A 16,710-nucleotide genomic window follows, 5' to 3' on the forward strand; every position below is an offset into this window, starting at 1 on the left:
CCCTTCGGCCCTCCAAGCCTGCGCCAACCATGCTGCCCAACTGAACTAAAGCTCCCGACACTTCCGGGGACCATATTCCTCTATTCCCATCCTTTCATGTATTTGTCAAGACGCCCCTTAAAAGTCACTATCGTATCCGCTTCCACTACCTCCCCCGGCAACGAGTTCCAGGCACCCACCACCCTCTGTGTAAAACAAACCTGCCTCGTACATCTCCTTTAAACCTTGCCCCTCGCACCTTAAACCTAGGAAATCTGTTCTGCCATCCCTCGGAATTGACTCTTTCACCCTGGGAAAAAGCTTCTAACTATCCATTCTGTCCATGCCCCTCATGATCTTGAAGACTTCTATCAGGTCACCCTTCAACCTCCGTCGTTCCAGTGAGGACAAACCAAGTTTCTCCAACCTCTCCTCATAGCCAATGCCCTCCATACCGGGCAACATCCTGGTAAATCTTTTCTGTCCCTCTCTAAAGCGCCACATCCTTCATGTAGTGTGGCGACCAGAATTGAACACTATATTCCAAGTTCGGCCTAACTAAGGTTCTATAAAGCGTCAACATGACTTGCCAATTTTTAACTCAATGCCTTGAAGCATGCTGTATGCCTTCTTGACCACTTTCTCTCTGCCTATCAATACTCTTAAGGGTTCTGCCATTTACTGTGTATTTCCTATCTGTATTAGACATTCCAAAATACATTACCTCACAGGGCCGGCCCCATGATTCATAAACACTAGATTGGATCAAGGTTAAAGGTTATCGGAGTAGGCCACAATCAGATCAGCCACATCTTGAACGGCAGAGTAGGCTCAAGGGATCGAATGGTCATAAGATCATGAGACATAGGAACAGAAGTAGGCCATTCTGCCCATTGAGCCTGCTGCACCATTCAATGATATCATGAAGAGGAGATGTGCGAGGCACGTTTTTACACAGAGGATGGTGAATGTCTGGTGAATGGTGAATGCGCTGCCCGGGGAGGTGGTGGGAGCAGGTACGATAGCGGCATTTAAGGGGCATCTAGACAAATACATGAATAGGATGAGAATGGAAGGATACGGACTCTGTAAGTGCATACGGTTTTAGTTTAGGCAGGCATCATGATCGGCGCAGTCTTGGAGGGCCGAAGGGCCTGTTCCTGTGCTGTACTGTTCTTTGTTCTTATGACTGATCTTATGACTGACCGGGCGGCACTGTGACACAATGGTTAGCACTGATTCCTTACAGCACCAGGGACCTGGGTTCAATTCCGGCCTTGGGTCACTGTCTGTGTGGAGTTTGCACATTCTCCCCGTGTCTGTGTGGGTTTCCTCCGGGTGCTCCGGTTTCTGCCCACAGTCCAAAGATGTGCGGGTTAGGTTGATTGGCCATGCTAAATTGACCCTAGTGTCAGGGGGATTAGCGTATAAATATGTAGGGTTACAGGAATAGGGCATGGGTGGGATTGTAGTCGGTGTAGACTTGATGGGCCGAATGGCCTCCTTCTGCACTGGGATTCTATGATTCTATGATCTGAGGCGAAAATCCTCAACTCCACTTTCCCACCTTATCCTCATAACCCTCGATTGCCTTACTGATTAAAAATCTGTCTCTCTCAACCTTGAACATAATTAACCAACCAGCCTCCACAGTCCGAGTACAGCACAGGAAACAGGCCCTTCGGCCCTCCCCTTTATCTCCACTGTGGTAAAGAATTCCACAGATTCACTCCCCTCTGAGAGAAGAAATTCCTCCTCATCTCTGTCTCAAATGGGCGGCCCCCCTTACTCTGAGATTATACCCTCTGGTCCCGGATTCTCCCACAAGGGGAAACAACCTCTCAGCATCGACCCTGTCAAACCCCCTGAGAATCCCATATGTCTCAATAAAGTCACCTCTCATTCTTCTAAACTCCTACTCCTGGTGCTGGCCCATTTGACCAGTTGATGGGAAAGGCCAGTTTCTGCACTGCAAACATTGAATAATGCAAACATAAATCGATTGATTTTGGGTCTTTTATCATTGGATGACAGAAAGAAGGGTTTAAAATGAAAGTTTAAAATTTATTTATGAATCACAAGTCGGCTCAAGTTAACACTGCACTGGAGGGGGTGCAGAGACGATTCACCAGGGTGCTGCCTGGGATGGAGCATTCAAGTTATAAAGAGAGGTTGGATAGACTTGGGCTGTTTTCGTTGGCCATGATGTGGAGATGCCGGCGTTGGACTGGAGTGAACACAGTAAGAAGTTTAACAACACCAGGTTAAAGTCCAACAGGTTTATTTGGTAGCAAAAGCCACAAGCTTTCGGAGCCTTAAGCTCCTTCTTCAGGTGAGTGGGAATTCTGTTCACAACAGGGCATATAAAGACACAGACTCAATTTACAGAATAATGGTTGAAATGCGAATACTTACAGCTAATCAAGTCTTAAAGGTACAAACAATGTGAGTGGAGAGAGCATTAAGACAGGTTAAAGAGATGCGTATTGTCTCCAGACAGGACAGCCAGTGAGACTCTGCAAGTCCAGGCAAGCTGTGGGGATTACAGATAGTGTGTCATGAACCCAATATCCCGGTTGAGGCTGTCCTCATGTGTGTGGAACTTGGCTATCAGTTTCTGCTCAGCGACTCTGCGCTGTCGTGAGTCGTGAAGGCCGCCTTGGAGAACGCTTACCCGAATATCAGAGGCCCGAATGTCCGTGACTGCTGAAGTGCTCCCCAACAGGAAGAGAACAGTCTTGCCTGGTGATTGTCGAGCGGTGTTCATTCATCCATTGTCGCAGCGTCTGCATGGTTTCCCCAATGTACCATGCCTCGGGACATCCTTTCCTGCAGCGTATCAGGTAGGCAATGTTGGCCGAGTTGCAAGAGTATGTACCGTGTACCTGGTGGATGGTGTTCTCAGGTGAGATGATTGCATCCGTGTCGATGATCCGGCACGTCTTGCAGAGGTTGCTGTGGCAGGGTTGTGTGGTGTCGTGGTCACTGTTCTCCTGAAGGCTGGGTAGTTTGCTGCTGACAATGGTCTGTTTGAGGTTGCGCGGTTGTTTGAAGGCAAGAATTGGGGGTGTGGGGATGGCCTTGGCGAGATGTTCGTCTTCATCAATGACATGTTGAAGGCTCCGGAGGAGATGCCGTAGCTTCTCCGCTCCGGGGAAGTACTGGACGACGAAGGGGAGCCCTTCAGCGGTCTGTTTGTGAACAGAACTCCCACTCACCTGACGAAGGAGCAGCGCTCCGAAAGCTTGTGTGGCTTTTGCTACCAAATAAACCTGTTGGACTTTAACCTGGTATTGTTAAACTTCTTACCTTGTTTTCGTTGGAACAGAGAAGACTGAGGGGTGATCGAAGTGTACAAGATCATGAGGGACATGAACAGAGTAGGTAAAGAGCAGCTGTTCCCCTTAGTTGAAGGGTCAGTCACGAGGGGACATAGGTTCAAGTTGAGAGGCAGGAGGTTATGGGGGGATGTGAAGAAAAACCTTTTGCCCAGAGGGTGGTGACGGTCTGGAATGCGCTGCCTGGGAGGGTGGTGGAGGCGGGTTGCCTCACATCCTTTAAAAAGTAACATTCAGGGCTGTGGGCCAAGTGCTGGCTGATGGGATTAGGTGGAAGTTCAGATGTTTGTAGTGTTTCAGTGCGGACTCGATGGGCCGAAGGGCGTTTTCTGCGCTGGATGACTCGATGATTCTATGAAGTTACTGTGAAAATCCCCTAGTCGTCACACTCTGGCGCCTGTTTGGGTTACACTGAGGGAGAATTTACCACGGCCAATGCACCTAACCAGCGCGTCTTTTGATTTGATTTGATTTGATTTATTATTGTCGCATGTATTAACATACAGTGAAAAGTATTGTTTCCTGCGCACTATACAGACAAAACATACCATTCATAAAGAAGGAAAGGAGAGAGTGCAGAGTGTAGTGTTACAGTCATAGCTCGGGTGTAGAGAAAGATCAACTTAATGTAAGGTAAGTCCATTCAAAAGTCTGATAGCAGCAGGGAAGAAGCTGTTCATGAGTCGGTTGGTACGTGACCTCAGACTTTTGTACCTTTTTCCCGAAGGAAGAAGGTGGAAGACAGAATGTCCAGGGTGCGTGGGGTCCTTAATTATGCCGGCTGCTTTGCCAAGGCAGCAGGAAGTGTAGACAGAGTCAATGGATGGGAGGCTGGTTTGCGTGATGGATTGGGCTACATTTACGACCTTTTGTAGTTCCCTGTGGTCTTGGTCAGAGCAGGAGCCACACCAAGCTGTGATACAATCAGAAAGAATGCTTTCTAAGGCGAATCTGTAGGAAACCAGAGCACCCGGAGGAAACCCTCGCAGACACGGGGACAATGTGCAAACTCCACACAGACAGTGACCCAAGCTGGGAAGAGAACCCGGGTCCCTGGCGCTGTGAGGCAGCAGTGCTAACCACTGTACCACCGTGCGATGGGAGTATTAGACAGGGTAGTCAGAGGCAGACAGTATCCAGTTGTTGCAGCATTAAGGACAAGACGTTTTAAATACAAGAGACAAGAACAGGGGGCAGGAGAAACCTCTTCACACGGGCACTGTGGAATTCACTTCCAGGGTGAAAGGTTGGAAAATACTTTATATTGTGTCTTCTCTAACCTCCAGTGATCCTGATGTGTGTTTTCAGTCAGAGGTCATCTTATTGAATCCACTGACAGAAAGTTGGCGAGATACATTATATGGGAGTCATTGGGTAGTTTTATTAAAGAGCTGGTATGGGCATGATGGGCTGAATGGCCTGCCTCATAGATGATTTGGAGTTGGGGACCAAGTGTAGTGTGTCAAAATTTGCAGATGACACGAAGATGGGTGGCAGAGCAAAGTGTGCAGAGGACGCTGAAAATCTGCAAAGGGATATAGATAATCTAAGTGAGTGGGCGAGGGTCTGGCAGATGGAGAACAATGCTGGTAAATGTGAGGTCATCCATTTTGGAAGGAATATCAGCAAAATGGACTATTATTTAAATGGTAAAAAATTGCAGCATGCTGCTGTGCAGAGGGACCTGGGTGTCCTTGTGCAGGAATCTCAAGGAGTTGGTTTGCAGGTGCAGCAGGTAATTAAGAAGGCAAATGGAATTTTATCCTTCATTACTGGAGGGATCGAATTTAAAAACAGCGAGGTTATTTTGCAGCTGTATAAGGTGCTGGTGAGGCCACATCTGGAGTACTGTGTACAGTTTTGGTCTCCTTACTTGAGAAAGGATATACTGGCACTGGAGGGGGTGCAGAGGAGATTCAACAAAGAACAAAGAACAGTACAGCACAGGAAACAGGCCCTTCGGCCCTCCAAGCCTGTGCCGCTCCTTGGTCCAACTAGACCAATCGTTTGTATCCCTCCATTCCCAGGCTGCTCATGTAACTATCCAGGTAAGTCTTAAACGATGTCAGCGTGTCTACCTCCACCACCCGACTTGGCAGCGCATTCCAGGCCCCCACCACCCTCTGTGTAAAAAACATCCCTCTAATATCTGAGTTATACTTCGCCCCTCTAACCTTAAGCCCATGACCCCTAGGTCACTAGGTTGATTCCGGAGTTGAGAGGGTTGGCTTATGAGGAGAGACTGAGTAGACTGGGGCTATACTCATTGGAATTCAGAAGAATGAGGGGAGATCTTATAGAAACATATAAAATTATGAAGCAATAGAAAACAGGAATGAGATAGCGAATCTGGTGAACTGGTGCGGCAATAATAATCTCTCCCTCAGTGTCAACAAAACGTAAGATTTAGGGCTGAGTTGAGGAGGAACTTCTTCACACAAAGGGTTGTGAATCTGTGGAATTCCCTGCCCAGTGAAGCAGTTGAGGCTACCTCATTGAATGTTTTTAAGGCAAGGACAGATAAATGTTTGAACAGTAAAGGAATTAAGGGTTATGGTGAGCGGGTGGGTAAGTGGAGCTGAGTCCACAAAAAGATCAGCCATGATCTTATTGAATGGCGGAGCAGGCTCGAGGGGCCAGATGGCCTACTCCTGCTCCTAGTTCTTATGTTCTTATGTTCTCTGTGTTAAATGATTTAATAAGATTTTGGTTGCCCACTCCGAATGTCTCCTCCTTCGTCTCGCTGACAGTTAGTCTCCGATTTGATTCCTCTGCAGTGCCTTGCTTTACGGTGTTAAAGATGATATTAATTGTATTTGCCGGCGGTATCACAATGCAGCTGTGGACAGAGAGCCTCAGGGGGCAGTGTGAAAACACACAGTGCAATAGCACACAACTTACATGGAGTAGGTTTGCGGCAGCCCACAACAGCCTCCAAACCGAGACAGGAAGCGATTCTCCAAGTCAATAACTGTTTCCCCAATTTTCTCATCCTTCGAGAGGAGATCATAGTCGTAAAGAGTGATCTTCAGATCCTTCTCAATTGGTAAGAGTCCAGTCAGCTCATACATCCTGTAGGAACATGAGTCACAATTTGCAGTATTACCCTGAGGCAGTGTGGAGGGAGCTTTACTCTGTATCTAACCCCGTGCTGTACCTGTCCTGGGAGTGTTTGATGGGGGACAGTGTGGAGGGAGCTTTACTCTGTATCTAACCCCGTGCTGTACCTGTCCTGGGAGTGTTTGATGGGGGACAGTGTAGAGGGAGCTTTACTCTGTATCTAACCCTGTGCTGTACCTGTCCTGGGAGTGTTTGATGGGGGACAGTGTAGAGGGAGCTTTACTCTGTATCTAACCCCGTGCTGGACCTGTCCTGGGAGTGTTTGATGGGGATAGTGTAGAGGGAGCTTTACTCTGTATCTAACCCCGTGCTGTACCTGTCCTGGGAGTGTTTGATGGGGACAGTGTAGAGTGAGCGTTACTCTGTATCTAACCCCGTGCTGTACCTGTACTGGAAGTGTTTGATGGGGGGAGTGTAGAGGGAGCGTTACTCTGTATCTAACCCCGTGTTGTACCTGTCCTGGGAGAGTTTGATGGGGACAGTGTAGAGGGAGCGTTACTCTGTATTTAACCCCGTGCTGTACCTGTCCTGGAAGTGTTTGATGGGGACAGTGTAGAGGGAGCTTTACTCTGTATCTAACCCCGTGCTGTACCTATCCTGGGAGTGTTTGATGGAGGGAGTGTAGAGGGAGCGTTACTCTGCATCTAACCCCGTGCTGTACCTGTCCTGGGAGTGTTTGATGGGGGGAGTGTAGAGGGAGCGTTACTCTGTATCTAACCCCGTGCTGTACCTGTTCTGGAAGTGTTTGATGAGGACAGTGTAGAGGGAGCTTTACTCTGTATCTAACCCCGTGCTCTACCTGTCCTGGGAGTGTTTGATGGGGGGAGTGTAGAGGGAGCATTACTCTGTATCTAACCCTGTGCTGTACCTGTCCTGGGAGTGTTTGATGGGGGGAGTGTAGAGGGAGCGTTACTCTGTATCTAACCCCGTGCTGTACCTGTCCTGGGAGTGTTTGATGGGGGGAGTGTAGAGGGAGCTTTACTCTGTATCTAACCCCGGGCTGTACCTGTCCTGGGAGTGTTTGATGGGGGGAGTGTAGAGGGAGCTTTACTCTGTATCTAACCCCATGCTGTACCTGTCCTGGAAGTGTTTGACATTGACTCAGATAAACATGAATGGAAGAAGCGGAGAACAGCCTCGCAGTAACTTTCCCACCTTGATGAGATCCAAAAGCATTTAAAAATAGCATTGTGCTTTCCATGTCGAAAATGAAATGAATGGGCAAACAAAAAATTCCTTCAAACCGTTATGATAATTAAATAAGTCTGTTGGTGCCTCATTGGTTCGAGGCCTTTCAAACCTAAGATTCCCAAGTCTCTTTTACGAGCCAACTTATGAGTCTGTGAATGTTTAAGTTGGCAGGGGCTGGAGTTAGTGCAGTGCAGCCAAGGGGTAGGGGAGACGGGAGCCAAGGGGTACATCCTATGTGTGGGAGGCACAACATTCACTGAATCTTAAACACTCTACAGGTTTGGGAAAAGGAAAGTCAAGATTTATATGCAGAGGAACGGGAGTCAGGGACGCACATGTTCTGGTTCATACGGCTTCCAGTTCTAGTGTCAGAAAACCAAACCTCGCAGTCTGTCTGACAATCCCACAGAAATGGCGTCAGCGTTCATTTGGAACGTCACCCAGACCAGAGACCAGAGTGGGCTGACCACTCCCCTCCCCTCTCTGGGCTAAGACAGAAGCTCAGGGTTGCAAGGTGGCACAGTGGTTAGCACTGCTGCCTCACAGCTCCAGGGACCTGGGTTCGATTCCCGGCTTGGGTCACTGTCTGTGTGGAGTTTGCACATTCTCCCCGTGTCTGCGTGGGTTTCCTCCGGTTTACTCCCACAGTCCAAAGATGTGCGGGTTAGGTGTATTGGCCATGCTAAATTGCCCCTTAGTGTCCTGGGATGTGCATGTTAGAGGGATTAGCAGGGTAAATATGTGGGGTTTCAGGGATAGGGCCTGGGTGGAATTGTTGCTGGTGCAGACTCGATGGGCTGAATGGCCTCCTTTTGCACTGTAGGGTTTCTACGATTCTATGAAATAATCCCGGCCTCCTCACAATTGGGGCAGGAGATGCGTCATAGCGCGGGTCTCCTGTTTCCATCGCTATCCAGCTGGGAATTGGAATTGGGTTTGCTTGTGATGCCCAACACAGTCAAATAGCCGGCATTCACCATTGCCACTGAGTAGTGGCGGCCCCTGAATCGTACCACTGGATCTCAATGTAATGTCCGCTGATGAACCGTATCAGTGAGTGAGGGAACTGTACCTTCCAAACTCCGGGTCGAGTGTACACGGGATGTAGTTATCCTGGTCACTGGTTGATTTCTTACCCAGAGAAATTTTCACATATGGATCACACTGTAAAAGAAAGAGCGGGGGAATTAAAAGATGCAGCAAGTCAGTCTTGGCTCTAGCCGGTAGGCGGCATTCTCATTTGCCCAGCCAGTAAAGATATGACTTGGGAAACCCACTCCAGTCCCGGGCTGGCACTCCCAGTGCCAATGCTGAGGGAGCGCCTCACTGTCGGAAGGGCTGTCTTTCTGACAAGGTGTTAAACTGAGACTCGGCCTGCCCACTCAGAACGGCACAGTTCTACCCAACCTCAATGTGGCACGGTGGTTAGCACTGCTGCCTCACAGCTCCAGGGACCCAGGTTCAACTCCCTGCGTGGGTCACTGTCTGTGTGGGGTTTGCACATTCTCCCCCCTGTCTGCATGGGTTTCTCCTGGGTGCTCCGGTTTCCTCATTGGCCGTGCTAACTTCTCCCTCAGTGTACCCGAACAGGTGCCGGAGTGCAGCGACTGGGGGATTTTCACAGTAACTTCACTGGAGTTAGATTGTCAACATCTTTTCCCAAAGGTAGGGGAGTCTAAACTCGAGGGCATAGGTTTAAGGTGAGAGGGGAGAGATGCAAAAGTGTCCAGAGGGGCAATCTCTTCACTCAGAGGGTGGTGAGTGTCTGGAACAAGCTGCCAGAGGTAGTAGTAGAGGCGGATACAATTCTGTCTTTTAAAAAGCATTTGGACAGTTACATGGGTAAGATGGGTATAGAGGGATATGGGCGAAACGTAGGCAATTGGGACTAGGTGGCACAGTGGTTAGCACTGCTGCCTCACAGCACCAGGGACCCGGGTTCAATTCCGGCTTGGGTCACTGTCTGTGTGGAATCTGCACGTTCTCCCCGTGTCTGCGTGGGTTTCCTCCGGGTGCTCCGGTTTCCTCCCACTATACAAAGATCTGTGGGTTAGGTGCATAGACCCAAACAGGCACCGCAGTGTGGCGACTAGGGGAATTTCACAGGGTAACTTCATTGCAGTGTTAATGTAAGCCTTACTTGTGACTAATAAATATACTTGATTTCACTTTTAAATAAAAAGGGCGGCATGGACAAGTTGGGCCGATGGGCCTGTTTCCATGCTGTAAACCTCTATGACTCTGTGACTCTATGCAGTGTTAATGTGAAACTACTTGTGACACTAATAAATAAATATCCCTTAATCCACATCTGGTCCTCATCAGCTTACCGTTTGTGGGATCTTGCTGTGTATAAGTCAGCTGCTGTGTTTTCCTTCATTACAATGGTGACTACACTTCACAAAGTGCATCGCTGGCTGTAAAGAATCTCCGGGATATCCTGAGATTGTTCAGGGGCTGCATATTAATGCAAGTCTATTTTCTCCTCACACACTTTTTTTGTTTAAACACTGCTTATTTTTGAATCTCGGGGGACTGGGGAACTGGCTTCAACTACTGTACGTATAAATATATATTGAGTACATGACAGCTGGCCCGTACTTTTGCTTTCATTCATTTTCCCTCCAGTTGCCTCATTATCTGCGTCTGGGAATTTCTTTCCATCCTGACGTATCCTGAGTAATTTTCCCTGTTTAGTCCTTGACCTTTTCCAGGGAGGCCCCTCCACTCCACTTCTCCCACCCTCCCTTCCTCTTCTCCCCCTCCCCCCCCCCCCCCCATCCCCTACTCACCCCTGATATGATATGCACTCACTCATCATTCTGTCTCCACGGCAACAAGAAGAACAGACTTTTGTACGCTTTATCCAATAGCAGCACTCTGGGACGGGGAACTGAGTTTTAGGTTGTTAACTTATTTCATCTCAGAAGAGATTTACTAGGATGTTACCAGGACTTGATGGTTTGGGTTATAAGGAGAGGCTGGATAGACTGGGACTTTTCTCTATGGAGCGTAGGAGGCTGAGGGGTGATCTTATAGAGGTCTATAAAATAATGAGGGGCATAGATAAGTTAGACAGTCAATATCTTTTCCCAAAGGTAGGGGAGTCTAAAACTAGAGGGCGTAGGTTTAAGGTGAGAGGGAAGAGATACAAAAGGGGGCAATTTTTTCACACAGAGGGTGTTGGGTGTCTGGAACAAGCTGCCAGAGGTAGTAGTAGAGGTGGGTACAATTTTATCTTTTAAAAAGCATTTAGACAGTTACATGGGTACGATGGGTATAGAGGGATATGGGCCAAATGCGGGCAATTGGGATTAGCTTAGGGGTTTTTAAAAAAAAGGGTGGCATGGACAAGTTGGCTCGAAGGGCCTGTTTCCATGCTGTAAACCTCTATGACTCACTGATTCCTGGTCATAGGAGGGACATACTGGTGGATGGGGAGGGGTGGGGATGGTGGGGGTGGGTTTGAGAATTGTTTCCTTGGCTGAGACAGCTGTCCTATTCAGTGAGCTTCAGGAGACTGGGCCTAGCACTGCTGCCTGACAGCGCCAGGGACCCGCGTTCGATTCTGGCTTCGGGTCACTGTCTGTGTGGAGTTTGCCCATTCTCAGCGTGTCTGCATGGGTTTACTCCGGGTGCTCCGGTTTCCTCCCACACTCCAAAGATGTGCGGGTTAGGTGGATTGGCCATGCTAAATTGCCCCTTAGTGCCCAGAGATGTGTAGGTTAGGGGAATTAGTGGGGTAAATGCACAGGGTTACGGGGGATAGAACTGGGGGTTGGCCTGGGTCAGTTGCTCTTTCGGACAGTGTGCAGATTCGATGGGCCAAGAGGCCTCTTTATGCTCTGTAGGGATTCTATGATTCTATGAATATACTACATTAGAAATTGAAAGATGATCCCATTGGGGTGCTTATAATTCTGAGAGGGCCTGAAAGGGTCGATGCTGAGTGGCTCTTTCCCCAGGCTGGAGGCTCCCAGGATAAAGCGAGTCAATCATTTAGGACTGAGGAGAGGAGAAATTTCCTCAGGTAGAAGGTTGTGAATCTTTGGAAATGGACGCAGGCTGAAGGTATGGCGGAAATGTTCGACATTTTGGGCTTGTTTCCACTGGAGTTCAAAGGTGTGCAGAGTGGGCATGAGGAAGAACTTTCTTACGCAGAGGGAGGTAGGTGTCTGGAATTCGCTGCCCGAGTTGTGGTGGAGGTAGCGACCCTAAACATTTTTTTAAAGTACATGGATCTGCACCGTACGTGCTGTAAGCAACAGGGCAATCGGTGGGATGCAGAAAGGCAGGATTAGAAAGGGCTTCTGGGTATCCTCAGGCTCAGTAAGAAGTCTCACAACACCAGGTTAAAGTCCAACAGGTTTATTTGGTAGCAAATACCATAAGCTTTCGGAGCAATGCTCCTTCGTCAGATGGAGTGGTCTCTGTTCTCAAACAGGGCACAGACACAGAAATCAAATGATTTCTAATCAAATGATTGTGGAATTCGAAACAGAAACAGATCAGCCATGATTTTATCAAATGGAACAGCATGCTCGAGGGGCAGAATGATTTCTGTGTCTGTGCCCTGTTTGAGAACAGAGACCACTCCATCTGACGAAGGAGCATTGCTCGAAAGCTTATGGTATTTGCTACCAAATAAACCTGTTGGACTTTAACCTGGTGTTGTGAGACTTCTTACTGTGCTTACCCCAGTCCAACGCCGGCATCTCCACATCATATCCTCAGGCTGACATGGACAAGATGGGCCGAATGGCCTCCTTCTGTGCTGTAACTTTTCTATGGTTCAATGGTTCTAAGAGTGAGGAGTGACTTGACTGAAGTATATAAGGTCCTGAACAGTCTTAACAGGGTGGATGAGGAAAGGATGCTTCCTCTTGTGGGTGAGTTCGGGGGTGGTCACCATTTTAGGACAGAAATGAGGCAAATTCTTTTCTCTGAGGGTGGTGTGACTTTATAACTCTCTGCCTCAGAAGGTGGTGGAGGTGGGTGGGGGGAGGGGGGGTGGGGTCACTGAATATTTTTAAGGCGGAAGTAGATAGGTTCTTGTTTGGCAAAGGAATCAAATATTATTGGGGGTAGATGGGATTGTGGAATTCGAAACAGAAACAGATCAGCCATGATTTTATCAAATGGAACAGCATGCTCGAGGGGCCGAATGGCTACTTCTTGCTCCTGTTTGAATGTTCATACGTTTGTATGTCCGTATGTATGTTTGTATATGGGAATAGGGTGGGGAAGTGGAGTTGAGGTTGATGATCAGCCAGTGAGGCAGAGCAGGCTCAAGGGGTTGAATGGCTATGATTAGTGCCTGAAGTCTCTCTTCTCTGAGATCCTCTGTCACTCTGATCCTCCTGTCCAGGAAACACCCATTTACTCAACCTGTGCCCTCCATCTTCAAACATCAAAATTAACCCTTCCGACATTGATCACCTTCACCTTCGCTATCGACTGGGTTCTTCTTAGAATTAGATTGGATTATAGAAACACAGAAACTAAGAGCGTGAGTGGGCCATTCGGCCCATCGAGCCTGCTCCGTCATCCAATATGATCATGGCTGATCCGCAATGCCATATTCCCACGTTCCCCCCATTATCCCTTGATGCCATTAAAATCTGTCTCCTTCTTGAATACATTCAGCGACTTTGCCTCCGCAGCCTTCTGTGGTAAAGAATTCCACAGCTTCACCACCCTCTGAGTGAAGACATGTTTCCTATCTCAGTCCTAAATGGTCTACACCTTATCCTGAGACAGTGTCCCCTGGTTCTAGATTCCCCAAACAGGGAAAACATCCTCTCTGTATCTTGTCTGTCCAGCCCGGTTAGAATCTGAGTGTCTGAGTTCATGAATCGCAGAAAGTTGGTATGCAGGTGCAGCAAGTAATAAAAAAGGCAAAAGGGATGTTGGCATTTATTGCCAAAGGACTGGAATATAAAAGTAGAGAAGTGTTGTTGCATCTGTATAGAGTGTTGGTGAGACACATCTGGAGTATTGTGTCCAGTTTTGGTTTCCTTATTTGAGGAAGGATGTTGCGGCATTGGAGGCAGTTCAGAGGAGGGTCACCAGACTGATTCCGGGGATGAAGGGGTTGACGAATGAGGAGAGATTAAACAGTTTATACTCGCTGGAGTTTAGAAGGATGGGAGAGGATCTGATCGAGGTATATAAAATTTAAAAGGGATTGATAAAGTAAATGTAGACCAAATGTTTCCTCTTATGGGACAATCTCGAACAAGAGGTCACAGGTAGAGTTTGAGAGGCAGTGGATTTGAAACTGAGATGAGGAGGAACTACTTCTCACAGAGGGTGGTGAATGTGTGGAACTCGCTGTCCCATAGCACGGTGGAGTCTGAATCGTTGAATGGTTTCAAGAAGGAGACGGATATATTTCTAATAAAAAAGAGGAAAAGAGGGATATGGGCAACAGGTGGGGAGGTGGATTTGAGAGCAGGGAGCGATCAGCCATGATCTGATTGAATGGCAAAGCAGACTCGAAGGGCTGAATTTGCCCACTTCTGCTCCTAATTCCTTTGTTGCTATGTTTCCTCTATGGTAAGTATATCCTTTCTTAGATAGGGAGACAAAAACTACACACAATACTTCAGGTGTGGTCTCACCAAGGTCCTGTATAACTGCATTAAGACATCCTTACTTCTAAACTTAAATCTTCTTGCAATGAAAGCCAACATGCCATTTACATTCCTAATTACTTGCTGCACCAGCCTCTCTACTTCTATTGACTGGTGTACAAGGACACCCAGATCCCTTTGTACATTCACACTTCCAAATGTATCACTAGTTAAATAATCCTCTTCCTTTTCACACCAAAGTGGATAACTTCACATTTAGCTATGTTAAACTGTATCTGCCATGTATTTGCCCACTCACTCAACTTGTCTAAATCACCTTGAAGCTTCCTTGCAACTTCCTCACAACTCACAATTCCGCCCAGTTTTGAGCCATCAGCAAACTTGAAAATGTCAGCATCATAGGATCCCTACAGTGCAGAAGGAGGCCATTTGGCCCATCGAGTCTGCACCGACCACAATCCCACCCAGGCCCTATCCTCGTAACCCCAAGCATTCACCCAGCTCGTCCCCCTGACACTAAGGGGCAATTTAGCATGGCCAATCCGCCCAACCCACACATCTTTGGACTGTGGAGAAAACTGAGGAAACCCACGCAGACACGGGGAGAAAGTGCAAACTCCACACAGTCACCCGAGGCCGGAATCGAACCTGGGTCCTTGGTGCTGTGAGGCAGCAGTGCTAACCACTGTGCTACCGTGCTGCCCTAATGAGGGAATCAAATGTTACATTTGGTTCCCTCATCCAGATCTTTTATATATATATTGTGAACCGCTGGGGTCCAAGCACTGAACCCTGCGGTGCCCACTAGTTATTGCCTGCTACTCGAAAAAGACCCATTTATTCCCACTCTCTGTTTCCTGGCGGACAACTGATTCTCGATCCATGCCAATACATTACTCTCTATCCCAGTGCTTTAATTTTGCCCACTAACCTCTTATGAGGAACCTGATCTAAAGCCTTCTGAAAGTTCAAATACACCACATCCATTTGGGTTATCATTATCAGATCAGTCGTGATCTCATTGAATGGTGGAGCAGACTCAACGGGCCGGATGGGCTACTTCTGCTCCAAGTGTAATGGTCTGATGGTATTCTCTCTTATCTATTCCACTAATTACATCCTCAAAGAACTCCAATAGATTTGTTCAGCATGATTTGCCTTTCGTAAACCCACACTGGATTTGTACAATCCTGTTAATGCTTTCCAAAAGTTCTGTTATCAGGTCTTTTACAAAGGTTTCCAAAATCTTCCCCATGACTGATGACAGGCTATCTAGTCTGTAATTCTCTCTTTTTTTTATCTTCCTGTTTAAATAGTGAGGCGGCTACATTTGCCACCCTCCAACTGTAGGAACGGCTCCAGAGTCTATAGAATTTTGTAAGATGACCACCAATGCATCCAATTTTTCCAGGGCCACTTCCTCTCACATTGTGAGATGTAGGTGATCAGGCCCTGATGCTTTGTCAGCCTTTAACCCCACTAATTTCCTTAGCATCATTCCCTTACTAATGCTGAATTCCTTCAATTTCTCCCTCTCATTAGACCCTTGGTTGCCTAACATTTCTGGGAGGTTATTTGTACCATCTTTGGTGAAGACAGAACCAAAGTATGTGTCCAATTTTTCTGCTGTGTGATGAAGGAGCAGCGCTCCGAAAGCGTATGGTATTTGCTACCAAATAAACCTGTTGGACTTTAACCTGGTGTTGTTAAAACTGTTACTGTGTCCAATTTTTCTGCCATTGTTTTGTTCCCCATTACAATTTCCCTGGCTTCTGACTGTAAGGGACCTACATTTGCCTTTACTAATCTTTTCCTCTGCATATATTTATTGAAACTTTTAAGTTCCTATGTTCACTGCAATTTTATTCTCATTATGGTCGGGACAAGTCTAGAGGGTTGGTAACCCGACTGGATTTCCTTTCTTTGGAAATGTGAAAAGGCCCCATCATAAATCCAGGATAAAGAACATTGTCCCCACTACTACCTCAGACCTACATCAGGATCCGCTATGGCACAGCGAGCACACAGGTCTCTGATATTCAAAGATTATGGATTCAAGTCTCACCCCAGAGACTTGAGCACCAAATCTTGGCTGACAGTGCAGCACTGAGGGTGTGCTGCATTATTAGAGTCCTTCAGATGACAATTTTAAAAAAATTCTTTATGGGATGTGGGCATCGCTGGCAGGGACAGCATCTATTGCTCATCCCTGATTGTCTTTTGAACTGAGTGGCTTGCTCGGCCATTTCAATGAGCATTTAAGAATCAACCACATTGGGTCTGGAATCACAAGTAGGCCAGGCCAGGTAAGGATGGCAGATTTCCTTCCCTTGGACGCGAATGAACCAGATGGGTTTTTACAACAATCGATGATAGTTTCATGGTCATCATCACTGAGATTAATTCAATTGTGGGGAAGATGGTGGTGTAGAGGTAACATCACTGGACCAATAATCCAGAGGCCCAGGCTGATCCTCTGGAAGATA

General features: G+C 47.5%; 1 protein-coding gene across 3 annotated transcripts in view; it reads right to left on the reverse strand.

The window, feature by feature from the left end:
• The window catches only part of dysf (dysferlin, limb girdle muscular dystrophy 2B (autosomal recessive)), a 334,329-nt gene that overhangs the window by 38,788 nt on the left and 278,831 nt on the right, over positions 1–16,710 (reverse strand). For all 3 annotated transcript variants that reach the window (XM_078224513.1, XM_078224514.1, XM_078224512.1), the window contains 2 exons: positions 8,701–8,792; positions 6,219–6,389 (listed from right to left, as the gene is read on the reverse strand). In XM_078224513.1, coding sequence (XP_078080639.1) covers positions 6,219–6,389; positions 8,701–8,792 — 263 coding nt within the window. The remainder of the gene's footprint in view (positions 1–6,218; positions 6,390–8,700; positions 8,793–16,710) is intronic.

This window comes from Mustelus asterias, chromosome 1 (assembly GCF_964213995.1).
Source record: "Mustelus asterias chromosome 1, sMusAst1.hap1.1, whole genome shotgun sequence".
In the NCBI taxonomy this organism is placed as follows: Eukaryota; Metazoa; Chordata; class Chondrichthyes; order Carcharhiniformes; family Triakidae; genus Mustelus; species Mustelus asterias.